General features: G+C 38.2%; 1 protein-coding gene and 2 non-coding genes across 3 annotated transcripts; 1 reads left to right on the top strand and 2 right to left on the bottom strand.

Moving 5' to 3' along the window:
- Positions 1-2,176: 2,176 nt before the first annotated feature.
- Positions 2,177-24,137, bottom strand: papola (poly(A) polymerase alpha). The gene is made up of 26 exons (XM_053614032.1): positions 23,851-24,137; positions 22,422-22,592; positions 20,904-20,970; positions 20,610-20,691; positions 20,379-20,488; positions 20,031-20,084; positions 19,838-19,949; positions 19,642-19,731; positions 17,353-17,491; positions 16,886-16,958; positions 16,659-16,779; positions 12,350-12,434; positions 9,491-9,544; positions 9,227-9,346; positions 9,032-9,141; positions 8,366-8,487; positions 8,131-8,267; positions 7,709-7,782; positions 6,693-6,802; positions 6,249-6,352; positions 5,201-5,274; positions 4,992-5,092; positions 4,698-4,742; positions 4,533-4,586; positions 4,386-4,421; positions 2,177-3,933 (listed from the first exon to the last, which is right to left on the bottom strand). The coding sequence occupies exons 1-26, from the start codon at positions 23,856-23,858 to the stop codon at positions 3,838-3,840; spliced, it is 2,349 nt and encodes a 782-aa protein (XP_053470007.1). The 5' UTR covers positions 23,859-24,137; the 3' UTR covers positions 2,177-3,837.
- A 1,442-nt stretch (positions 24,138-25,579) lies between these two features.
- trnas-gcu (transfer RNA serine (anticodon GCU)) lies at positions 25,580-25,661 on the bottom strand. The gene has a single exon. It is a non-coding gene; the product is annotated as a tRNA-Ser (tRNA).
- Positions 25,662-26,516: 855 nt separating this feature from the next.
- On the top strand, positions 26,517-26,598 carry trnas-gcu (transfer RNA serine (anticodon GCU)). Its single transcript has one exon. It is a non-coding gene; the product is annotated as a tRNA-Ser (tRNA).
- Positions 26,599-27,369: the final 771 nt, after the last annotated feature.

Raw genomic sequence — 27,369 nt, 5'->3', positions numbered from 1 at the left:
TGGGAAATTTGAGTGGATTTTTTATTTTATTTTTTTTTTTAAAGAATCATGGGTTTCTTGTAGAGACCCATGATCTTGAGTGCTACTTCCTAGATTAGATTTCAGTCATTTATCGTTTGAAGGGCACTGAGATGTTTAATTTCTGTTTTCCGGACTACTTGTTTGTGTTCAATACTAATTCTGGAGATTAACTTGTTCTTTAAAACGTTTTTGCATATTGACTAATCTAGGAACATAAACTAATTTCCCCCAAAAAAGGATTTAGATCAATTCTTGCTCCTGTCCTACACAGCAGAAATGACAAAACAATACACTAGCAAGCCAAGTGAACCAGGCACTTATTAGTAAACTTGCACAAAGAAACACTGGAAATAAAAGACACTGATCAATCCTATTTCACTTAAAGAAAGAGTGGACGTTTAGGATTGGAACTTGGTTTAAGGCCACTAAAAACTTTTCAACGAATGGCTATAAACGATTAACAAAAAAAAAGGGATTTAAATTCAATAAATAAATAAATTCAAAAAGAGTTCATTAAATGTGCAGGATATAAGAGCTGTGGTGTAGCTTCTGTCCTGGTGGTAAGACACCAGGACAGGACATGACGTACAAATAAGCTTTCGTTTATGTTAGCGTGCAGAAAATGGCTTGTAATGTAACATACATTCACCGGCCACTTTAAAAGGAACACCTGAGCACCTGCTCATTCATGCAATTAGCCAGACATATGGCAGCAGCGCAACGGAAAATCATTCAGATACAGGATAAAAGCTTCAGATAATATTCATATCAAATGTGACACTGGCATGCGTTTTGTTTTTGAGAAACTGCTGATCTCCAGGTATTTGCAAGCACAACTAGAGTTTACACAGAAGGCTACAAAAAAAAATAAAATAAAAAAAACATCCAATGAGTAGCAGTTCTGCGAGCGGAAACACCTTGCTGATGAGAGAGGTCAGCGGATAATGGCCAGACTGTTTTGAGCTGACAGGAACGCTATGTCAACTAAATGGTAAGTAGTCTGCACTTATATAGCGCTTTTATCCAAAGCACTTTACACTGTGTCTCATTCACCCATTCACACACGCACACCAATGGTAGCAGAGCTGCCATGCAAGGCGCTAACTTGCCATTGAGAGCAACTTGGGGTTCAGCGTCTTGCGCAAGGACACTTCGGCATGTGGAGTCATGTGGGCCGGGAATCGAACCGCCAACCCTATGATTAGTGGACAACCCACTCTACCACCTGAGCCACAGCCGCCCAACTAAAGTAACTACTCTTTACAACTGTGGTGAGCAGAAAAGCATGAATACAGAATACACAATACTTTGTACCCTGAGGCAGATGGGATACAAGAGAAGGTTCCACTCTTGTCAGCGAAAAAATCATCATAATAATAATATGATGTACAATGGGCACAAGCTCACAGTTGGGAGGGGGGGATCAGCCGATGTTTTTCTAGGCGAGGGTAGCGAGGGTAACTATGTACAATATGGCCCGTGAATCTCAGCTCCAGTATGAGGAACCCAGAGAATTCAGATTTAAAAAGGTCTGGCGAAACTTATGTTGTCTTTACTCTTATTTCATATGCAAATCAAGCTAGGTTTTGTGTGAGACACTCCACGATGCTTCAATGCAAGCCTGAGGCCGATGAACCCTCTTTACGTTGAGGTGAAATTTATTAGTTTGATCCTTCACTGAACTGTAACTACTCGGACAGTGCTCAAATAATGTCACAACGCAGTCCACAATCCAGATGTAGAGTTAGACCCCTAATGAACAAACCAGAGATGACAGTGATGAGGAGAAAGTCCCCTGAGATGGCTCGAAAACCTCGAGAGAAGCATTACAGTATACAGGTGTAAAAGTGTAAGGCAGTAAGTGTGCTGAAAGGATGTTCTGTATGAGCAGACTGTGAATCAGAGTTCTGGGATGAGTACAGGACAGGCTTTATGATTACAGCAGCAGTTCGTACGTACAAATTTACAGTACCCTGCTGAGATTATCCACTGAAGCAAGAGTAAGATTTGGGCAAAATTTGTTTTTGGGAAGTGCAGATGTTTAGCGTATTCATGTGGAACAATCCACAGCAGGTTCCCTAAGGATGAACACTTCCCTCACACACACACACACACACACACACACACACACACTGAGTCTTTAGTGTTGTGTGTCGTTAGGATTTTAAACAAGATCATTTCTTTGTAATTTTGTACAACTTTATTTGTGGCAAAAAAAAAACAAACAAACAAACAAAAAAAACACAACAGCTTGTTTTTTTTACAAATTAGCCTGCGAGAAGTGAAGTAAGAACTGAGGATTTGACGAAACCAAAGAGTTATGCTTTTGTACATAGTGGAATAAACAGCAATACTGGAGCAGCTGTACTGTTGTGTCTCCATACAATTTACAAAGGTAATTAAGACAAACAAATCTCCTAACGTATCAGCGGAAAGCCTGTGCACATCTCGTGAAATCAACTAAATCATTCTGCATCAAAAACTATTATTAATTCCAAGCTTCATATGCGACTGCTCTGATTTCCATCTCATCACTTCCAAGAGTTTGAGACAGAAAATATCTGGGCTTATGTACTAATAACGCGAGATCAAAATGCATTTAAATATGCATCACTGATTTCAGATTAGTAATAAAAATCCTGACATAAAAAGAAAAGACCCAAAGCAAATAAATGCATAATTTTTTTTTGTCACATTTTCATTATAAAGGATTTACACAAGGTAAAAGAAGACAACAAATGGAAAATAAAATAAAATAAAATGAATCTAGCAGTTAGACCTGATGTTATAGCGACCGCCTGATGCTGTCACGACGAAACATGTTTAAATGGTATAATCTCAGATTAGAGATTATTTTGGTCAGATATTCTTTCCCACATCTCTTTACATTTTATATAAAATGTTCATTAGTCCTGATGATCTTAATGCGGTTTAATCGATCCCGATCTCTTAATAATCTTCATATACAGCGGATTGGCTCCCAATCCCTCTATAAAATATGCCACATTAATACACAATCACAAAAATGAAAAGCACGCTCGTTTTCAAGAAACGCCATCCGTGTCCGAGGACGTACAGGAAGATGCGAATAAAGTTTTACGCGCACGAGCTCTCGCATAAACACGTCTAGTCGTTACAATGAGGTTGTGGGCGCATGGAAGGAAAAAAAAAAAAAAAAAAAAAAAAAAAAAAAAGCACATATTCAGTTATTTTCTCCATGGAGGCAAGAAGTGGTGGTAGAGTCATCAGGGAATTTACAGAAGTGCAGAGTCGCCCTCTGGTGGATCGAATCAAACTCTGTGTAGGAAGCCTTCGAGGAGTGTTGAAAGGGTGCTCTGTACGAGACAGTGCAGCTATGGGGCCCTGGTCTAGGCTCTTTAACGCAGTCTCTACATTAGCAAGGGACAAATCGCTCAAGCCAGTTCAACTTTCTACAGTCGGCGAGTAGCAACTGCTACAGTTACTGTATAAAATGTTTCTTGCTGAGTTATAAACAGTTTACTGTGTAATTTCTACACATCACTGCACTATTTCTGTATTTTAATACTGAGTTCAGTACGAGCCCTTCTTCCAAGGGGGGGGGGATGGCAGGGGGATCTCGTACTGGTCACGTCCGAGGAATCGTTTGAATCTGTTGCGTTACACCGTCATAACTAAATTGCATACAATTAAGAAAATCTTAATTAAAACATTGATTTACACCCTGTCGCCAGCACTGCGACTCAACGTTGAGCACTTTCACAGCAAATACATAATCGACCGCCAGCTTGTTACTTGCTATTGTGAAGGCAGGTTGAATGAGAGGCCTAACTGATTCTATCTACTCAGTCTCAGCTTTATGGAGTTTTTCACCACTTGGATGGGGTTAGCCGGAGGAAGAGGAACATCAGATAGATCAGTACTGGACGTTTTCTGAAAAGAAAAGCAATAGGGCATTGGATCCTGTTTCATTGTGCAAGGGCTTCACAATAATAGTGAAATTATATTTCTAATACAAAACTGGGTTTTTCCTTTCATATTGCAGATTATAAACGTACATTACTTCAGAGTCCAAATAAGGCGGAGCTGTATAACTTGAGTATATCATTTTAAATGCTAAATCTAAAAACAATTCAACTCGACCAAAACCAATAAACAATGCATGAATATGTATGCCACTAAATAGACACTTAAAACATGATTTAATGCAGCACTCAATTAACAGTTAGACAACTTTACTTAAGCTCAGCGTTGACAGTCAATTATGATTATTTTTTAAATGAATTAATTAGGCCCTACTTTACACGTACAAAAAAAAAAGAAAATGACAGAATGCCTATTCATTAAACGTTAAGATACAACACTCCAGTTAAATAACGTCGTACCCGAGACGGTGGTATCTTCCCTTCTGCATCCGACTCCTGTGCATAAGGAACATGGTGCAAAGATATATCAGTGTTTTTAATGTATGCGTGCAGCTCAAGCCTTCATATACGTGCATACATGCGAAAGAAAAACACGTCTCTACTCACCGCTGCCTCGGTCTCCATTTTCACCTCTCCGTCTAAAGCGGTGAAATCGCTAGCCTGCAACAAATAAACAATTAGCGCCGTCAGAAACGGAATACGGACCGGAGAAAAATTACACATTTGTTAACGGTGTGAGATATTCCTGAGAAAACCAACACGTGTATCTACCTGAGAAAATTCAGCAGCCTGGTCCACCGATTCTGAGGTAGAATCCTACAGTGAAAAGGAATTTAATGCATTGATAGGGAAAAGCAGGATATAAAATAGAATTTAAAAAAAAATTCATCAAATATTTGCCAGAAACGTAAGAACGTTAAACGAAAAAAAAAAAAAAAAAAAGCAAAAAGGATTTAATAATTCATTACATTGATTCATTATTAATTGACATTTACTGCCATCACATGAAGCATATTCTGTAGTCCCAAAATATTTCAATATGAAGTAGGATTTCTCTGGCTTTACCTCCTCTAATCTGAGCTTCTTGGCCTGCTCATCATTCAGCGGTGAGCTCGGTCTCTTCCCTGCACTCGCAGGACTGGGTATTTTCGTCTCTGAAGGACAAGCTGTAACACAGAACTGAGCATTACACTGTTGTCCGTCTTTCTAGGACATGTACAGAGCCATGATATAAACATACACTGTATTAAATAGACCAATGTGTGCACACATACCTGCAGCAGGACCCGTGTTTACTGACGTGTCCATCTTTCCTTGAGAATCTGAGCTGGCACTGGTCCCTGTGGAGCTGAACGCATGCCGGAACAACAAGGTTATTTATAATTCAACTTCATACACTGAAAATGAAGCTCTTTAAGAATAACAAGTAAGATAATTCACATTAAAAAAAGAGAATTCAACTTGACTAAGAAGAAATATGAAGTGCAAACATAAAGGAAAAAAAAACCCGGTTATTAAAATAAATTTTGTTTATTTAAAACTGTTAAATGAATATAACTCAACTTTTTTTTTCCCCAACCTTATTTACTGAAAATCTTGCAGCAGCCAATCAGAGCAAGAGTTTTCATTAACCAAACTAGTTCTCAGAACAGACAAGTTCAATCAGATAAATGCAGCATGTGGTTCAGTGCTCACTAAATCCCCTGTATCTTTTTCATCCATGCATCAGCACGGCAAAATGTAAAAATACATAAATAAATGAATGAATGAAATAAAGCGAGTCAGACTTAGAAAATTTTGTGAACAATTCTTTCTAATAATCACGATCACAGTTCATGCATCACACTAAAACATTTGATCCACTTATTTCAGTTTGTATATAGTTTCCAACAACAAGATTTCAAACTAAGACTAACGACAGAAAATGTATATACACACTACCGGTCAAAAGTTTAGACTCACTCATTCTTTATTTTCCACATTTTATAATAATAATAATAATAATAATAATAATAATAATAATAATAATAATAATTAAAGTCATCAAAACTCTGGAGTAACACAAATGGAACTATGGGAATTATGTTGTGGTAAAAAATCCAAAATAAATCAAAATAATTTAGTATTTTATCATCTTCAAAGTAGACACCCTTCTTGCCTAGAATTTCTAGAAATGTATTCTTGGCGTTTTCTCACCCGATTTCTTGAGGAATTTCCCTGAGATGATTTTTAATCCGTATTAAAGGAGTTCCCACCTACGCTGGACTCTTATCGACTGCTTTTTTCAGAATATTTCGCTCCGAGTGTGTGTGTGTGGCTCACCGATGAGGACTGGCAGAGAAGGATGTCTTGGGGGGCGACGGCATGGACATGCTGTTATCCCTGTCCATGGACAAGTCCACACTGCCCTCATTCGCAGTCGAATGCTACAGCGCACAGGATGATAGCAACATTTAAACATTGTGAAACAAAAAAGTTAACTTTAATAAACCATTTAAAAACCGGAATAAGCAAGCAAAATCAAAATGTATTTTCAGCTGCTTTTTAAATGAGTCTACTGAGGGTGGCTGATAGCCTCGTGAACGCCACATAAAGAGACAGCTGCTAGACCATCTTGTCTTACTAATAAAATAACTTCAAAATCTATTCATACTGCACAATCAAAACCAAGGAAACTTTCCCACAAACACAAAACAATACTCTATACTGTACGAGCGAGCACAGGAAATGGATTCAAGTATGTGAGCAGGAGCGCTCTGCATATACCTCCTGCAATTGGAGATTCTTGGAGTTCTCATCATGGAGGGGTGAGCCTGGTCTCCTCTGTTCCTGAGGAGGACTGCTCCCGCTGGAGGTCTTCGGCTCTGACAGACACGCTGTAACAGAGGACAAAGCATTACACAATGACCCGCTGTGTTTAAAGAGGCTGAACATGGCCACTAAATGGTGTTACGATGCAGATGTGCCAACATTGCTAACAAAACAATCCTAGCAGGCAGAGAGAGAGAAAAAAAAAAAATGATTTTACTATAAACACTCTGCATATCACTGGACAAGATGGCTATTTTTTTTTTTTCTAGACAAACATCTGGAGTGACCAATGCTTAGCAATTAGGGAAGCTCAGACCTTGGGCATTTTTAAAGCTCAACTTAAGACTTACTTTTTTAAATTGCATTTGGCTGCTGATGTCTACTTCTATTAATATTATTATTGTCGTTATTCTTATTAACTTTTATCATTTTTTTATTTTTTCTGTGTACTGCTTATTTTGTGTACAGCGCTTTGAGAGGCTGCTTTCAAAGTTGCTCTATAAAATAAAGTTTATTATTATTATTAGCAATTAGCAGCTGCTCCAATGAGTAAAGATACCCAGGGTCCCACCAGATTTACATTGGCTCACTAGACTGAGGCTCATGAATCCACAGGTCAAAGTTCATCTAGGTAAGGTCGGAAGGAAGCGAAAGTAATTGCAAGTTTTATTCGTGTTTGGTCTGATGGATGTTTTAGCTGAAAAAGCAGAAAAGCACAGTTTTCAGGTGGCTCTAGTATCGCTGCAAATGCTACAACGAGGCTGGCTGTGAACCAAACCTACACATCAGACATCCAGTTCTCAGAATAAAACACAGAGAGAGCTGTTTCTCTCTCTCATGCACACACACACGAATCACTGCATCTATCTAGTTAAAAAGACATTACTGCATATTACTAAAAACATATTTTCATTTGAGGTACACAGGCAGCGTATTACTTTGACGGAAGACCTGAACACATGGACACACACCTGCAGTAGGATTCACGCCTCCCGAGGTGTCCGTCTTCCCCTGAGAATCTGAGCTCGCAGTGGTCCCTGTGGAGCTGCACATGTGTGGAAATAACCATGACTATCCATACAAAGTATTGTAAAAAATTATTTTTATCCTTTTCTTTAAAAAAAAAAAAACTGGATAATAAAATAAGCCTGACTCTGAAACAACACATTTGTACACAAATTCTACAGAGTATAAAATTGCCTTTGATGTATTGTGATAAAATATTGGATCAGAGTTGGAAGATAAACTACAGAAGGTAGACTACAACATTCATAGATTTTTTTTTTTTTAAATAGCATATAAAATGAGTACCAAATTAATAAAGACAGCCTATCAATTTAGTTGTTTGAAACGACTTGGTTGTGACTACTCAGCAAGTGTGTGAGGAGCTCACCGGTGAGGACTGGCAGAGAAGGAAGTCCTGGCAGAGCTGGAGGTACCGGTGGGTGAGGGCATGGACATGCTGTTATCACTGTCCAGAGACAAGTCCACACTGCCCTCATTGACAGCACGCAGGCCTTCAGTCGAATGCTACAGTGCAGAGGATGACAGAAATGGTTAAACACTGACACAGCAGACAAAACCACAGACAAAACCACACGGTTCATACGAAACAGAATGTTGCTCACCTTTCTCCTTTTTGGGATAACAAGGTCTGGCAGGAGCTGGTGAAGCTGCTTCCTCTTCACGTGCATCGCCGTTATTTTCATGTCAGTCTCAAACATCTTGCTGCTAATGGCCTGACGGTACACTGCATTTATAAGGCAAAAAAACACAACACAATCAGGCTGGGAATAACACTGCGATAAGCTCTTCTTCTTCAGATTATAACTGAGGAGGAAGTTTAACAATAATTTCATGCAATGCACAAATCTAAAACTGGAAAAGCAATTCTCAATTTGTGGGTTCTACTTTAAAGTTTCAATATTAATTAAGCACTGTTTTAGTTGATTAGTCTGATCTCACTTATCACCTAATAACTGCTAGCTTCTTTCACCAGAGGCACCACAACAACATGCTTTTAACTACATGTACACAAGATGGCAGCCAAACTAAATATTTAAATATATACACACATATATACATAGATACACAGAGAGAAAGAGAGTGTGGCTGCCATCTTGTGTAGATGTATACATACACACACACACACATACATATACACATAACTAATATATATATATATATATATATATATATATATATATATATATATATATATATATATATATATATATATATATATATATATATAAAGAGAGAGAGAATATATACTATAGAATAGGATTTCCTACCCGTGTCTGTGAATGACTGTATATCGTATGTCAAGTCGACGTTAAGATGTTCAGACCCCTCCATTTTCCTGAACCCGATACCAATGACCCACATTGTACTGAACTCTGGCCTGTACACAAACATTACAAAAAAAAAAAAAAACTTCCAACATGCTCTGAAATTGATCTGCAGTAAAGCGAATCTACTACACTCACGTTTTATTGCTCTCCTTGGGTCCTGGGAACGACTGTGGATTCACATGTGCGAGAGTGATGAACTCATTTTTCTCCAGGCTTCCCACCAGGATTCGGATCTTAGACTCGACGAGGCCGACCCTGTTGGAAATTAGATCCTTAAAAAGTCTGCACGTGACTCTATTTATAAAGAGTGTGTTACTGCACAGGCTCTCTGGATGGTGTGTGAAAGGTATTATTCAAGGCTCATCATACCAACCCTGTGACTCAGCATGGTCTACTCACCACTCGAGGTGCTGCTTCTCAGTGGGCGCACTTGCTAGCAACACAATATAATGCCTTGGAACATAAAACACAAGAACAATGCCATTACATCCTTTAGACAGAGGTCATTTAACTAAACTCCGGGAAGGCTACGGGCGCCCCAGGGTTATATCCGAGACCTAAAGTTAATTGAGCTTACATACTCTGATGCAGCATAATTAGTCTATTCAGGAAAAAGGGGAGAAGAAGGGGAAAATCAATCAATCAATCAATCAATCAATCAATCAATCAATAAATAAAATAATACCACATCCACACAAAAAAAAACTGTACTGTCTAAAAAAAAAAAATTGCAGTTCTTGGACGTTAATATAAAAGTGTCCATGATTATATAATATATATATATATAGACCAAAGTTTAGTATATAGTATAGTTCAGTTTACTTCTTCAGCCCTCTCTACTTTCGACTAGTGGCTCAGAAACATCCGTGCCTACACAATGGTCCGGTTAATTCCAGACACTTTCTCCAAACAAATCTCACTCAAAATTGGGGCACTGATAAAAAATGAACAAAACAAAGGAAAGTGTTGGCCATATTAATAACAAAAATGATGTGTATAAAAAACAATGAATCACTACTCTTATAGGACACAATCTTTCAATTCTCAGTCGATATTTTTCAGTATTTGGGGAAAAAATAAAACAGTACACAATTTCACATTAACATTTATTTTAAGTTGAAAAGGAAAAAAGAAAGAAGAAAAAACATCGTCACGGCAAAGCTCTACCCAAGCTGCATCGTATTAACGATGTTCACCCCACTGATCTTTAAAACATTTTATATAGGAGTGAATACAAATCCTAATAAAAATGTATTGATTTTGTCTAAATCGTAGCATTAGTACAAGACCTGGGAGTTGTTTACAGCGATGTGCACACAAACCCAATTTTAACAGTTATTACAGTCAAGTGAATTCATTACCAAGTCATTTGCAGTAGGATAGCACCCTCTACCTAAATTTAGCATTTGTCTAAATGCTGCTTATTTAGACAAAATCAACCAATACGTCGATTACATTAAATTATTGTTGGTTGAATGATCACATTTTCTACAGACAATTAGAAAAGTTGTCCTTATTTTCAACACTAAAGACAGTAACGATGAAATATACACAATTTCCCCCCAACATACAAACTTTATTTTATATAAATGCTTAATTATTATAATAATGTCTTTCATTAGTGTGTGAAGACTCTGCTAAACTCGTAACTATAATCTTCCTTGTTAGATTTTAAAGCAAGTTCTTCAATTTCATAAGTATTCCTTTAATTCTGTACTGGAACTACGAGAAACAAGACGTCATGGTCAATGTGCAGGGGAAAACTGTACAGTTCATCTTGGGCAGAAATATAGATGAAGAAAAAAAAAACCAACAAATGGCTAAAATTGTTTTCATTACATGTGAGATATTTAGATAACACAATACAATACACAGAAAAGACAAACATGACGCACAGGGAAAAGCAACATGTTCTGCTTCAGTTCTAGTCTGTGAACTTTACTTCCCTAACACACGGATGTTTTAACCGACACGTTAATCTCACGTGTCATTACATCTAGTTGAAAACATGTGTTACTAAATGTTTACGAAAAGATAACATTATATATCAAATAAAAATCACTGACTGGAAAAATATATCGTACAAATTATAAACTAAGGACGTTTTCACACTTGGTCCGAATACCAGCAATAGCTGACCCTGAGTCTGGACTCAGGACCGATTCTGGGCTTGCATTCACAGAGAGCAGAGGTGTCTGATCACCTCCGCAAAGAGCCGGTGTGGGGGCAGGTTTTCATTCCAACCAAGCAGGAGCCATTTGTTTGAAATTGAAACCTGTGCTCACAGCAGCCCTTTGTGGATAAGACTGTACGTCCCAAACACAGACTTCCTACTGAACCGGGGATTAAATTGAATTCCATACATCAATTTTGTGCACTATGTTTGCAAAATGTTAGGCACTATGTTTATCCGTTTGCTGTTTATTATTTTCCATTGGTACCAACAATTTGAAGCGCTTTTTTTTTAAAACTTTTTGGATGCATGGCAACATTCAGGAATACCTGATATACCATATATACCTGCATATGAGGGGCGGTTTTCTCAGTGAAAGTGCTCGTACCAAAAATGTGAGCTAATTTCAGTGCTCCAGTCTTATGAAAGTGTGGGGTTTTTCCCCCAGCATCATGAAAATAGAAACAGGAAGTGACATTAAACCATTAAAGCAGGCAGCCCCGAGCTTGGACAGCTTCAAAACCTGATGTGGGTTCGATTGACCGTTTTCAAGAGGATCGCGGATCTCTGGTCCGCTCCTGGGCTCCAAAACAACGTTCCCAGTTCAATCATACCAAACTCAGGGCTCGAATGTCCGGAAAAAAACACAAGTGTGAAAACGACTTAAAAAACTTTTTATTGTAGACAATTATATGACAGGAGATAGCTTTTTTTTTTTTTTATCTGTTTCTCACTTAAATAAATACCTACCTTAGGAATGACAAATACAGTTATTTCAAAAATGATTGCCGCTTCTACAGTAATTAAGTCAAACAAAATTATTACATATGAATTAACAGAAATGTAAAGCTAAGAAACACTGAGACAGTAATTCTGTGCTACTGCAAAGTGCTCGCATAAACTCCATAATTACTCTTTTATTTAGTTCATATGCAAATTGTATCACCACACAACATATGATGCAAGCGAGAGTTATGAAGGGGTGTAAAGGGGGTGGTGTGTATGTTATTTTGAAAAAGAAATCTTTATTCAAATAGTGTAACCTGGTCATGTATGTACAACAGGATAAACAGCTAAATACATACTTGTATTTCTGAAAGAAGTTTGGAGCTTCGAATAGTTTGGACCAGTCTGCTTTGTTCTGCAGTATTTCATCCACGATGGCCAGACCTGGAGCAAAGAACCACAGTGCAAAGGTTAAAAAGACAAAACCGGAATGAGAAGGCTGAGTTTTGGGAGGCGTTTCTACTGCACTGCAGGAACCCTGACCATGACAGAAGTGAAGCAAACTGCGTAACAGCTCTGACGACTCCACATACAGCAAAAGCAAAATGGCTCATTGTACTTGGAGGAGGCTGAAATTGATGGTAACCTGGGCTCCCGAAACAAGTAGAGTTTGTGTCTGGGCTATTGGTTTTTAATGCATAGCTGCCCGGTGAACACATATGGGTGACAACTTTTCTGTTTTCACTTGGTATGTACAGCGGAGTCCAAAAATCTGAGACCACATTGAAAATCCGGGAATTTATTTCCCATTTAAAATTGGAAACAAACAGAAGGTTTGAGAATTTTTACATATTTAAAACAATGAAGGTAACTGTTTGTTTAATATTTAACATCCAAGATTCTGCACCGTTACGTCCCTATTTAAACGTAAGCAAATGTGCACTATTGACCATGTTAACTGCTTTGTACAAAAGGTCCGATTTTCCTCGTATCTAATCTCTTCTATTGAAGCGTGTGCTCAGACGACATCGTGATGGATTTAATATAAAATGGATTATGAAGTTTTGCAGAAACTTGGAGTCCATGCTCGAGTGCACATTTTCACTAAAGCAAAATGAGGATGTATCAAATACTAAGAAACTCTGAATTCATGTAAATATTAAAAAATTTTCTACTTTTCACTCAAGTTGTTGTCAATAATATAATATGTAATGAAAACTGTTGTATTAAATTAGAAAGGAATGCCAGATAGAAGCGTTTTCAAGCTTCAGTGCGCTCAGACTTTGACCCCATCGTACTGTATGTTTAAACATAATCAGGGTTCTCACCGGGTTTGCAGATGGCTAAGGTGCTGACGGGGTTCGAAAATATTTTTCCTATATTTAATAAAGGAAATTTTAATTAGTTTTTTTCCATGTTGCTTTCAACCCTTGTCCTTACAATATTTGTGAAAGAAAGCTGGCAAGACTTATTGTGCTTATAGTCAAAAGTCCATTCATTTCACCAAATAACATGATTGAGATTTAATTAAATGAAATGCCTTTTTACATTCATTTGGCTTAAAGTGCTCCACAAAAACACTTACAGTGCCCTCCACTAATATCGGCACCCTTGGTAAATGCGAGCAAAGGCGGCTGTGAAAAATTGTCTTTATTGTTTAACCCTTTGATATTTGAAAAAATTCCCAAAAATACTCTGCTCTCACAGATAAACAAGTGCAAACAAAACACAGGTTTATTAAAAAAAAAAAAAACTCGTTAAATATAGGTGTGCAACAATTATTGGCACCCTTTTAGTCAATACTTTGTGCTAGCTCCCTTTGCAAAGATAACAGCTCTGAGTCTTCTCCTACAATGCCTGATGAGGTTGAAGACATGGCAAGGGATCTGAGACTGTTCCTTCAAATTTCGAGGTCTACGCTGGTGGACTCTCCTCTTCAGTTCACCCCACAGCTGTTCTATGGGTTTCAAGTCAGAGGACTGGGATGGTCATGGAAGGACCTGGATTTTGTGGTCAATAAACCATTTTTGTGTTGATTTTGATGCATGTTTTGGATCATTATCCTGCTGGAAGATCCAACCATGGCCCATTTGAAGCTTTCTGGTAAAGACACTCAGGTTTTCATTTACAGTTTTTTTTTTCCTCGATTGCTATGACAATTTTTTCAATAATTTTAACAATTTTCCTAAACTCTTAACACAGATAGCACAACATCTGTCTGTGTAGGCTATACAATTAACACATTTCTTGTTGCTTTGACACAAAATGCATTCAGTTAGCACAAATGTAAAATGCTTGAACTTCTTTTACACACAAGCCCAACCAAGACCAAAACAATGGATTTTTACTGCCAAATTTACAAATGTTTTCCACACAGTATGTCAGAACAGGCATCATGTTCTAAACCTAACTTAGAGGATAAAGTCAAAGTGAACAGCTGTTCATATTGTGAATTGAAACACATATCCCCTGTATTTTATTCCATTACTACTGAGAAACAGCTGATTGATCTATTTGCATAACTTCAATCACAGCTGATTCCCATCTAGGAAACACACTCAGGTGTTGAGGTTCGTTCAATCGCATGACCATATGGTATACAGTAAAAGAGGACCTCTTTGGGCTGATCTTGTGTGGAAAAGGAACAATATAGAGCAACAAAAAGAAACATGCCTGCACAAGGGAGAGTAAATTTCCATATGGCTACCTCTCTGTGTGCACCAAAACCACATCTGGCATTTATTACCAAAAAGCTCTAGTTTGGTTTCATCTGACCATAGAACCTGATGCCATTTGAAGCTCCAGTAGTGTCTGGCAAACTGAAGACACTCGAGTTTGTTTTTGGATGAGAGTAGAGGCTTTTTTTTTCTTGAACACTTTCCAAACAACTTGTGGTGATGTAGGTGACTTCGGATTGTAGTTTTGGAGACTTTCTGACCCCAAGACAAAACTAATTTTTGCAATCCTCCTTGTGATCCTTGGAGATTTATTGGCCACTCGAACCTGTAAACTTCACCTAGATCTGTAACTTCACCTAGTGCTACTCATTTTACATGAATCTGCACAGATGACAGTCTGTTCAGAACGAGGAATTGCAGGTATGTGGAAACACTAACAAGTGCAGCACAAAGTAGTCATATACACTAACACTCCTTCTATAAAGTAACAGTCACTTCAAGGTAAAAAACATACTGAAAGAAAATAAAGACATTAGCCAGACTCAAATAACCTTTATGTGCGATGTCAGGACAGAACACCACATTTCATAGCCAAAACACCGGCCAACGACTTGTTGACGTTTTGTTAAGGATGCAAAGTGCTGCATTAAAAACTTTGTTAGAAGAAGATAATGATGAAATAGTTTCCCCTTGTCTACACTAACACACTTATTTAACTTGCCATAATTTATTTTAAATATATTATGTATCAATAAAATTTCCAGTAGAGGGCAAAACCAATCAATCGGCACTGATAACCAGTTGCTGGAATAATCAGTTATCGGCAAAAATCTCAGAGTTTTTACCAGTTGTGTCTGTTACTGCAGTTTCTGAGAAGAGTCCCCTGTCATTCTACAGGACGAGAGCGGCCTCTAGAGGAGAAATAAAAACTATCCCTGACAAATTTTGTTGTGTTATTTTAAGAGTTTTTTATTCATTTTGGATGTCTCCATATTTATTTATCCCTAATTTCTCCATCTGGGGATTAATAAAGAATTATTTTATTTGTTATTTGGAGTGTTATTTTTTTGGGGTTCAGTTTGGATGTATATCATTCAATTTACTTTAATATTTATTAACAGTTCTTATATATTAAAACTTGTATAATTATTTCACTTAAAAAAAAAAGCTCAAATTTTTCATGGTACATTCAGTGCTGTTTATTTTTGCAATAAAGTTAAGCAATATTTTAATTTGAGTGCTGTTTTCATTCAGTATCAATTTTGAAAACTATCGGTTGATTAATTGGATATCGGCAGGTATGGCCCAACTTGGTTAACTGTATCGGTAAAACCCACTATCAGTCAACCTCTAGTTTCCAGGCAACCAAAACACAGGACAGGGCGAGCTTTGACTTGCCTTGTGGATTAGTTAATAAATAATTGATTCGCCCCTGATGGAGCCGACATTAATGAACTCTTAAAACCAGCACTGGTCACGTGTACAGAAAATTACAATCGAGTCAATATTTGCCATATTGTGACTGTAGGTTATAAAGTTCTAAAGTCATGATTTACTGAGACAGGCGTGCTACTGGAGCCAGTAATAAAGTACTGAAATGAAAGCTCTGCTAGTCACCATGCTAGGCTTTAGTATTCGCTTGTTAGCGAAATGGAGGAAAGAAGAGTAATCATTCTGTGAAGCTTGCTTATGAACCATCAGCAATGTTTATTATGACATGCTCAAGAAAAATAGTTCCTGATCTACAAGCAACTACAGTCTAGGAAGTAAAACTGCCCCTGGTTCTTTGAGTAGAAACCTGCCTGAAGTTCCGTGGGGGGAAAAAAAAAGTCTGGATTTCAGAAAAGGTTCCTGCAGTGGAAATGGATATACAGCACACCAATGTTTTGTGCTCTGGTGTAATTCTGAAATAATCAATAACTAGCTGCTTAGCTAATCCAATTGCAATAACACAATTATATTAAATGAAATTTTGAGAAATGCAACTGACCCTGTTTGAACTCTTCGATCATGACGTTCCTGGTGGACACGGACACATTGTAGGTAGAGTTTTGCTGAGGATAAGCTGGTGTGATTATGGGCATGAGGTGGTACCGGTCACTCGGGGTTACCTGCAGAAATTAAAAAGAACAATTGATGGTGTTAAATCCTACAGTTTGAGTAGAAAGGACAGACATTAAGAGTCTATAGATCAACATTTATAAAGAAGGGTCATACCCTTGGGTCCCACACTGGCAGGCTGAGGTTGCACTCCACTGGTTGCTTCAAAAGGACTGGATTAGGCCACTCCCTAACACACACAAAAAAAGAGAGTCAGTGGAAAAAATTTTTACATGCCTGCCTAAGTGTGCATTTTACTCCATTATGTTAAGTGACCATTGACAAAAATAATCTTTAAGCCACCAGCAAGCACTACATTTACATGGAAGTACATGAACTTGAAGCTGCAATTCTTCAACAGTGACAAGTTTTCACCTTAATGAATATTTCTGAAGTAGCAACGCTTTATTATACTTTATTATATATATATATTATACTGTTCAAATTTCATTAAAAAAAAAACAAATTCTGTTTAAAATATCAGTAACGGAAAAAAGATGTGAAACGGATAAATTATGGCATCTTGGCAGCTACTATCTCAGAATGTTTACACCACAACAAGGAAAAGAAAGGAAAGGTCTCACCACTTAGAAAACACTAGGAAGAACTTGTACACGAGGGTTGAAGCCACAGCGTTGGGGTAAAGCTGACACGTTCTCGCCACCAGCATCGCCCACGACACGCCGCCCAAGAAACCCAAGATGTTCGAATATATGTTGTGGCCTGTAACAGAAATGTGCATTATGAATATAATAGAAACTTCAAAAACAGACAGTCTAAAAGATTCTTCACGTAATCTTGGGAAACCGTCCTCGGTATATAATTAAAACCAAACATAAGGTTTTCAAATCTAATCTCAATATTGGTGGAATTTGGTTTTAACTTCTATCCAAAATATTTAATAAGTTCATTCACTGACTTGGAAAACACACACACACACCACTTTATTATCTGTAAAAATTCAAAAACCATGATTAACGAAAACAAAGCTTAAAAAACTGTTAACAATGAACGCTGTCTATTTGAAGATCATGTTGAATGTCTGCCCCTGAGCTCTCAGTTTTCAGTTTCAGGGTGTTTTTCTTCTCTCTCGTTGTATATTTTTTGTTCGTTTCTTGAAAGGTTACCTTTGATACTTCTGGCACAAATTTAATTCCATTACCAATCACTATTTCTTATGTCAGTGGTGCAAAATCACCTGCTGAGGGAGAAAACTGCACCACTGCCTGCATTCTGAAAGCATCAACAAAAATGCTGCGGATTTTTAAAAGACTACTGGCTATAGTTAGTGAGCCAGCAGGTGAGCAAAATATATGAGGTTAAAACGTGGAAACATAAATTCTTAAAATCAAGGTCATGTTGAGGTGAACACCCAGTCGCCAAATCACTGTGGTGCTCGGTGACTACACGACATGATTCCTGCAGACAGGAAAGCCACGTGACTGATAGCTCTGACGTTCGTTTTCCTGAAAAGGCGGAATCTGGAGATCGTGTAGTGTGTCCGCCTTGACTGCGAGCAATCGTATGGTGTTCACACCACCACAACAACAAACTACCGATCGTAAGAGATTCAAGCCGTTTAATGTGAGCTGATCGACAATTCTGAGATTAAGAAAGTCATGTAGCATACGCTTGGATGAGCCATTACTTCCGAAGTGCAAATGCTAACCCAAAAGTCTCCTGAGTGAGCTTTGGACCAAATGGAAGATTCTGAGTGTTGAACATTGTGCTATATCATACACCAGATCACTTTCTTAGATGCTACCGAACGCCAAAATCTAGCACATTTATGTAATAGTACACAGTACTATTTACTATCTACTACAGTACTGTACAGTGAGGTGTTTTCAAAACTGTGCTTCCAGAAAACCAACGTCTTTTTTGCTGTCGTCTCCTAAAGCACTCTTTGAAAAGCTGCACATGCAAGCGAAACTATTCTGCCACAACGAGAGGCCTAAATCCTCACGCAAAATGCTGCAGCATGACTGCTTTTGACTGCACTCGTCCTTTCTAAACACAGCGGGTTTTCAACTGCTTTTGCCATATCACTGCCATGTAAGAGCTGTATTTTGTAGATTGTAAGAGCTGTATTTTGTAGATTGTAAGACTTTGTTTTGGTTATCTAAGCAGTGCTACTACTTGTATACAGTAAAGCAACGTGTAGAGAAAGGTAGAATTTTTTTTTTTCAGTCTCGAAAGGCTGTAGCCTGAAATTATTAGATAGTAGTTGTGTACATGTAAACAACGTGAAACCGTGTCTACATGCAAGGTGCTGTCAGGTTACGCAATATCCAAGTACAGTAATATGTACAAGAAATAAGAAGTACTGTGCTCTATAAACATACAGTTGTGGCAGTAGGGCTGGGTGATATGAAGATACATCAATATTGTGCTAAATAATGTAACTAAAGGCTTTACTGAGATATTAAAAATCTTATTAAATCTTTAAAAGAAATTTGTACGAACTGACCGATAGCAGCTTTGTTCTATCTTAAATTTTGTTTTAATTTCTGAAACAATTTAGTATGAGATATACACAAAAATACATTTTCACAGCACTATGTATACACACACACAAATCTCTCTATTCTACTGCTTGCAGCATGAAGATTCGGTCATGCCATAAAACATTGTACAAAAGGACTTTTAATTGCAGCTGAACCTGTGTATGGACCCTCACTTTTGTACTGTGTTTATATTTTCACTGCAGACTGGAGAGCGAATCAGATTGTGTGTCGAGATCAATACAACAAAAATCCATTTCATAACAGAGCTTTGTCCCATATTGTAGTCTGATGATATAGTAAAAAATAAAAATAAAAACACTAAAAGTTTCACAAAAAAAAAGAATGAAAGAAAAAAACCAGACTCACGTTTAGCCCACAGTTTGATGGCCCTAAGAGTGAGTCTGAAATTCTCAATGTTGGGCACAAGGTGGAGAATCTCATCCGTCACCCTGCAACCTGAGCACAAAGATCAGCACAACAGCAGAACAAACAGACCTGATATAAACGACTGCGATGTTTCACTCAGCCATTCAAACACCGTACGCAAAGAGAAATCCTTTACCGTTCAGACTCCTAATACATCGGATATCCAGGTTCCTCAGTAAATTATCGTCCCGCAGGTCCAGGTTCTCTGGAATGGTCTGCAGTGCTAACCGAGCAAACAGGATATCAATCTGGCACAAGCATTAAAAACAAAGACGTAAGAGACTGACGGTATATTCTGTATATTCTGATGATTCATTAAACTGAAATACCTCAATGCCATCGAAGCACAGTTTAATCACAGGGACGAACGCCTCTTCGACAGCCTAAAGAGCAAAACACACAACGTGTCACAAAGGCTCTCTTAAGCAGATTTTATGTGACCATTAATTAAGCAATATCACACGAGCAAGAGTGCTGTTGTACTGAATATCAACAAGTCACCTGAGTTAATCCCAGGACATCACCGGTAATCCCAGCTGTGCTGATATTCAGTACAAAAGCACGACTGCACATGTGATACTGCTTTTATACAACAGTTTTATAAACAAGAAATTTATATAGACTTATGACAACTGTATATAAGCACATGCCTATATTATATCTTTTTAAGGGCATACCCTTAAGTCTTTGACCTCCTCTTGCTCTTTTAACTTCTCGTAAAAAGAGGTGAAGAAGTCGGACCTATCCACGTGTCGAGGGGCGACACACAGAGCGTCTATATCAGCACCTGCAGGTGGAGAAGTTCAACAAAAGATCAATCACCAAACCATGCTGACTTTATTAGCTATTAAAAATGCATGAAAGACAAAACCGTAACTACTAGAGTACAATAATGATTACGAGCTCACCTTTTGTGTGAACTCCTAACCTATAGGACCCGAATGTAAATATTTTTCCACCAATATTTTCGATCAATGATGGAGGTATATTCTGTCGAGATAAAGAAAATAAAGGAATGTTACGCCACTGCTTCCATAAATATAAACCACGAAGGTAAGAATATTGCATATCTTTTCTTCCGGAGAAGCACATCTTGCTATGTGTTAATGATCCTCTTACAAGATACATGCTGCTCCCATATTATCTAAATGTACTGACAGATTCACAGCCTCAAGTCTTTATACCCATGGCTAACATCACACCTTGGACGTGCTGATATCCTGGATCCACTCCTTGACCAGCGTGTTCAGTTTCCCCAAAACCAGGATTCTGTGCAGAGAAAATACAATTATATTTCACCTCTTGACATCTTACATATCTTTGTTAAATGTGTGTGTGCCACAATTATTGGCAACCCTATGAATTCATATGAGAAAAATATATTTGAAGTATATTCCCATTGATGTTTCAATTTTTTTTGTACACCTGGGTGACTAGGAAAAGGAAATTGTTCAACCATGACTTCCTGTTACACAGGGGTATAAATATGAGATAAGACATAGGTCAAATTCCCTTAGTCATTCATAACAATGGGTAAGACCAAGGAAAATTGCTGTGATGGGCAACAAAAGGTTGTTGAGCTTCACAAAATGGGAAGTGTCTATAAGAAAATAGCACAAGCACTGAAAATGCCCATTTCCACCATCAGGGCAATAATTAAGAAGTTCCAGTCAACTGGAAATATTATGAATCAACCTGGAATTGGACGTGTGTCTATATCGTCTCAACGCACTGTGAAGAGGACGGTTCAAGTGGCCAAAAAAACCTCCAAGGATCACAGCTGGAGAATTGCAGAAGTTAGTTGAGTCTTGGGGTCAGAAATTCTCCAAAACTACAATCCGAAGTCACCTACATCACCACAAGTTGTTTGGAAGGGTTTCAAGAAAAAAGCCATGACAATGCCCCTGTGTACAAAACGAGCTCCATGAAGACTTGATTAGACAAAATTGGAGTGGAAGAACTCGAGTGTCCTGCAAAGAGCCCTGACCTCAACCCCACTGAACACCTGTTGGATGAACTGGAACGTCGAGTCTGCACCAGACCTCCTCACCCAACATCACCTGACCTCGTTTATGCTCCTGCCTTCTCAGAAGAGTGGAGGTTATTATAAGAGCAAAGGGGGAATAGATCTAGAATGGGATGTTCAACAAGCACAAAAGGGTGCGATGGTCAGGTGTACACATACGTTTGGCAGTATGGGGTATGTTACCAACAGGGGTGAGAAATTTTGTATTCCTAAATCTGGATTTTCTCTTGCATCCTTTGTTTTTTTTCCATCCATCCATTTTCTGAACCGCTTATCCTTACTGGGTCACGGGCAAGCTGGAGCCTATCGCAGGGGGTCTGGGGCACAAGAGGGACACCCTGGATGGGGTAGTTCAAACTAATCATAATAGGAAAATAATACATTTTTGTTAAGATGTATATTTTTTTGGCCTAAATAAACTAATCAGGATGAAGGCTAATGTGAACGCATAGCAAGCAGACAGACAAACTCAGACCCGCACCCTCAGATTGGAAAGCAACTATTTGCATATTTGATCAATCAGAGGAACGAAAAGAACTGGACAGCACTCATGTCACGCGAGAGCTCGATCACACCAAGATAAAGTTAAAAACCGTAGTGGAATCTAAACGGCATGGAGTCATATGGGGACTAAAAAGATTCCCACTCCGAGTTACTACGAGTCATGTTTACAGATTAAATGACAGGCCATCACCTCCGCTGCAGCTCCAGCTCCTCCTCAAACACACCGAAAGGCTTCAGCGCCTGCACCAGTTTCTGCGTCTGCACCAGGTCCGACTCTTTCGGCAGAGCCATGCTGATGGGCGACGTGATCCCATAATGCTTTGGGGTGTCCTGGGCCGGTTGCGCCTGACTCATAATTGGACTGTAGAGATAAAATATTAACAATAACAACAATAATACAGATAACTACAAGAGATTTTTACGGCACAGAAAAACAAAATTATTTATATTTTGTACATGACTAGAGGATATATTGACGGTGTCGATATTGTGATAAATGATCACGTGATACACTTTTCCGAGATATCGTCGGTATGGCGATGTAGGTTTTTTCCCCACAATTTTAATCATTACAGTTTAAATGATCTGAACGGATGCTGTTGATTTGAGGTCACTTTTTAAAAACTTGATCATCTTTGTCTTTGTACGCGTTAAAGAAAAGAACCGTCAAACTCGGTTGAACTTTATTTTGGTTTATTTTACTGTGGTTTTGCAGACAGTTTGTTAGTTAAAGTATATCTCGTGATACGCAGCTTGTATGGTTGAGTATCATGATATGATATTTGTTGTCATATCACCCAGCCCTAGAAATGACCAAACAATTTGTTCATGAACAAGTTTGATGACGTGTACAAAATATTCAAGATTAAAAAAAAAAAACCTCAAGTCTAGAAGACTTTTTTTCTTCTTCTTCTCTCCACTGCTTTAAAACCACCGAGTTAAAAATATCTAGACAAAATGACCTACCCTGTGTGGTCAAGCTGTGGAGTTAAATCACACATAACGTGAATTTTCTTCATTTTAGCCCTTGGCTTTTTCTGTGCACTTAATTGTAATCACTTCCAAGCTCGCAGTGACAGGAAACCATCTATATCTGTTAGAAAATGGGCATTTATTCAAATAAAACCACTTCTGAATGAACAGCTAGCCTAATCTCATGTTTGCTAACTACAGTTCTGTCCCAAACGGCTCACTGTCGAACAAGTAGTGCGCTCAATAGGGCAGGAAAAACCGACTAAATACATGTATACTACACATGGTGCGTTAAATATCTAGTGAATTATTTTGTTCATTTAAAAGACAGCCCTGTTAGTGAACAGCTAATCTAGTTAGCATTTGAAAGCTAGGCTGAAACTATACTTTCACGGTTCAGTTAAGTGCACGAGAACATAGAGTGTCATTTCCCACGCGTGAATACTTTGTAATGTATAAATTTTAGTAAGATTTTACCAACATGCTTTGGTTTAGTTTTTGCACGCCTCGAAACGACTAAAAGCAGCTCAGCTAAGCTAAGCTATGCTATGCTATGCTAAGCTAAGCTAATCGAAGTTACCATAGGCCTCGTCAGTCCCGGTTTCTTATCAACTTTCTTACGTTGAAAACAGACAAATAATACTCACAAAGGCATTGTGAAGAGCTTCGGCGTGTTCTCAGTGTCTCGTATTAATTCTAAACATATTGTTTTTGTGTCCTGTGGTGGTCAGTTTGTGTGTGAAAGCGCATAGTTGTTAGTGTGTGTGTGTGGAAATGATTTCTTTTGTTTACGCGAACATGGCGCTCCGGTAACGACACGACCTCACGCCTCGCCCCGTCTATGTGACATAACCCTCGTTCTGAGCTCTGATTGGCTGCGAGTCAGATCAACGGGTTTTGGTTTTGAGGGTGCGTTTCATTTCTTATTTGTGCATCCTCGCTTCCTTTCCTTGCGTCTTGGTTTTGAGGGTGCGTTTCATTTCTTATTTGTGCATCCTCGATTCCTTTCCTTGCGTCTCTATCTAAGTGTAGTGAAGCCAAAATGTTTGCTCGCCCTCCAGGTGGCTGGATGCAGTATAGGTAATAAACCACGCCCTCTCCGAGTAATCTAATGGGACGTGAGACAAACTAAATGATCAAATTACCCTTCAAATATTTTGTTTTTTTTTTGTGCACAGTGGTTAGCACGTTCGCTTCACACCAGCAGTTTGCATGTTCTCCCCATGCTGCAGGAGTTTCCTCCTGGTATTCCGGTTTCCTCCCCCAGTCCAAAGATATGCATGGTAGGCTGATTGGTGTAGTGTATGAATGGGTGTGTGAATGTGTACAGACCCCTGGTGAACACTTCCTTAGACACAAACTGTCCGTGTAAGACAGGGGTGTCCAATTTTATCTGGAAAAGACCAGCGTGCTTGAAGGTTTTTATTCCACTCAAGCAGGAGCTACACCTGAGTCTGCTGAAAGCCAAGCTCAACAGATTAAACAGGTGGAATATTATGCTTCCACCAAGGTGGAGCCAAGGCTGATCTTGGCTTTCAGTAGACTCAAGTGTCGCTTCTTCTTGGTTGGAATGAAAACCTGCACCCATACCGGCCCTTTCTGGACACGATTGGACGCCACTGGTGTAAGATTTCTGGTCTCCTGGGATAATCTGTAAAATTGTTTTGTGTTAAACAAGAATTTTTATTACTGCACTCTGGAATGCAACCAGGATGGAATGTAGCACAAGTTTGGTCAACAACAGTAGGAAAGATGTACAGTAAGAGAGGGTAAGATTTGAACCCATGCATGCAGAGAACAATGGAGTAACAGACCATCACCTTAACCACTTCTTGTGCTCTTATTCTAGCTTTTTTCTTTCTTTCTTTCTTTGTACACATACTGGTAGAGTGTTACTGAACTTTACACATAAATACCCTAGTACTGGAGTTGAGGGAGATCCATGCAGATGATTTCTTATGCAGTTCCCAATGACTTTTTGGTCGTTTGCACTCAGATTGCGAAACCACACTGTGATGCACCCAATCAGGACACTTTTTCTATTGTGCACTGCTAAAAGTTGCTTGCTGTGTTCATCCCAAAGCTTTTAAGTCTCCTCAGAAAGAAGAGATGTTCTTACACCTTTTTGAGGACACTGCTGGTGTTTAGGGATCATTAGAGGGAGTCTGACTGCTGAATGATCAGGAATCTAAGGTGTTTTCATTGGACAATGATTTCTCAGATTTATGAAAAGAACCCCAGCAATCCTACTTTGTGCCGTGAAGCTTAATACAGTCTGGAATTCAAATAGGATGTCATGTATTACGAGTTTGTTCAGCTTTAGGCATAGAGAGTAGGAAAGGCGGAATTTGTGATGGGGTTTTAAAACATGGCTTTCGACAAGGATGGGATTCGAACCCACGCGTGCAGAGCACAATGGATTAGCAGTCCATCGCCTTAACCACTCGGCCACCTCATCCTTATGGGAGTTTATGCTCACTCGGATGGAAAGAGGGAAAAAAATTTATTAAACAAAACGTTAACGTTAGCAGTCCATCGCCTTAACCACTCGGGCAGCACATCTTGCCTGTTATTAGTCAAATATTATTGACATGGCAGTCTGTCATTGGTAGATGGCAATACTAAGAAATCAGATTGGATTTGGATTTATTGGATTTGAGTAAAAGATCAGGATGTGGTGGCTGAGCGATTAAGGTGAAAGACTTATTGGTGTAGTTCACTGAGAGTTTTGTAGGTGTCACTACATGCTAATGAGCTGATTGAGCACATGTCTCCTGTTCTTAGACAACTCCATTGGCTTCCAGTTAGATACCAGATTCAATTTAAGATTTTACTTTTCACTTATAAGGCTCTTCATAATTTAGCACCTTCATATCTTTGTGATCTTCTTCATGTTTATTCACCTATCCAATCCCTTTGGTCTTTAGCATTAGCATTTAGGTGTACTGCTCTGAGTCTTTGGAATGCCTTGCCTCAAGACACACGTAATAGTTCTAGTCTTTACATTTTTAAATCACTAATTTTTTAGAATAGAATATTCTGTTTGATATACCTTTTATATATTATTGTATACTGTTTCTTCACATATAGCTTATGTGTCTTATATCTTATTATTTGTAAGTTGTCCTTGAATGTCTTGAAGGCACCCATACATACAATGTATTATTATTTATGATTAATGTTTGGTTTCATGTATTATTATTATTGTTATTATTATTATTATTATTATTATTATTATTATTATTATTATTATTATTATTATTATTATTATTATTATTAATTCTTTCAGTCCACCTTAAATTCTTCACACTAGGATGAGGTGGCCGAGCGGTTAAGGCGATGGACTGCTAATCCGTTGTGCTCTGCACGCGTGGGTTCAAATCCCACCCTTGTCGTCTGTGCATTTTCAAATCCTGATAATGCTCTAAATGTAAACAAACTTATAAGACATTCTTACATTATAATCCACCTGATGTCAATGTAGCCGAATATGTCTCATAGACTTGGGGCTCTTTGAGGCTAGGGAAAAAAAACTACAATATAAATTATCCACATGATACTGAAGTTGTTCACCCATAAAGTGCAAAGTGGTCGACTTATCAGTTAAAAGGTTGTTTAAAGTCAGGGTTACCTTTTCAATCCTGAGCTCGGGTTACTGTCTGTCTGGGGTTGTGCATGTTCTCCCTCATCTCTATGGGTTTCCTCCAGGTTCTACGGTTTCCTCCCAACTTTTTCAACTCCATGTCCGAGTAGTACCACCATCTACTGGAGACAGACATTGATTGCTACATCAGCAGCATTTTAAGGCGGAGAGAAAGAGTTAATAATAATAATAATAATAATAATAATAATAATAATAATAATAATAATAATAAATATAAATGAAACAAAACATTAATAATAAATAATAATACATTTTATTTATGGGTGCCTTCAACACACTCAAGGACACCTTACAAATAATAAGATACATAAGCATTATATGAAGAAACAGTATACAATAATATACAAAAGCTATATCAAACGGAATAAGTTATTCTGTGCTCAATCGATGGTGTCGTTTAATGATCCGTGCTGAGGAATTCTGGACCATCTGAAGTTTGTGAAGAAGCTTTTGTGAAACACCACTGAGAAGAGAATTACAATAATCAATATGAGAGGTAACT

Source organism: Ictalurus furcatus, chromosome 25 (assembly GCF_023375685.1).
Source record: "Ictalurus furcatus strain D&B chromosome 25, Billie_1.0, whole genome shotgun sequence".
NCBI lineage: Eukaryota > Metazoa > Chordata > Actinopteri > Siluriformes > Ictaluridae > Ictalurus > Ictalurus furcatus.
The sequence above is the reverse complement of the archived record's forward strand: the minus strand, read 5'-3'. Positions and strand labels throughout refer to the sequence as shown.

Bases quoted from the DNA above. Each gene is read 5' to 3' on its own strand.
- papola (XM_053614032.1), bottom strand. The intron at 20,971-22,421 runs GTGATGGCCTGT...TTCTCTGCACAG, and splicing joins GAGCTGGAGCTGCAGCGGAG to AATCCTGGTTTTGGGGAAAC. The intron at 20,489-20,609 runs GTGAGCTCGTAA...CTCCACCTGCAG, and splicing joins GTTAGGAGTTCACACAAAAG to GTGCTGATATAGACGCTCTG.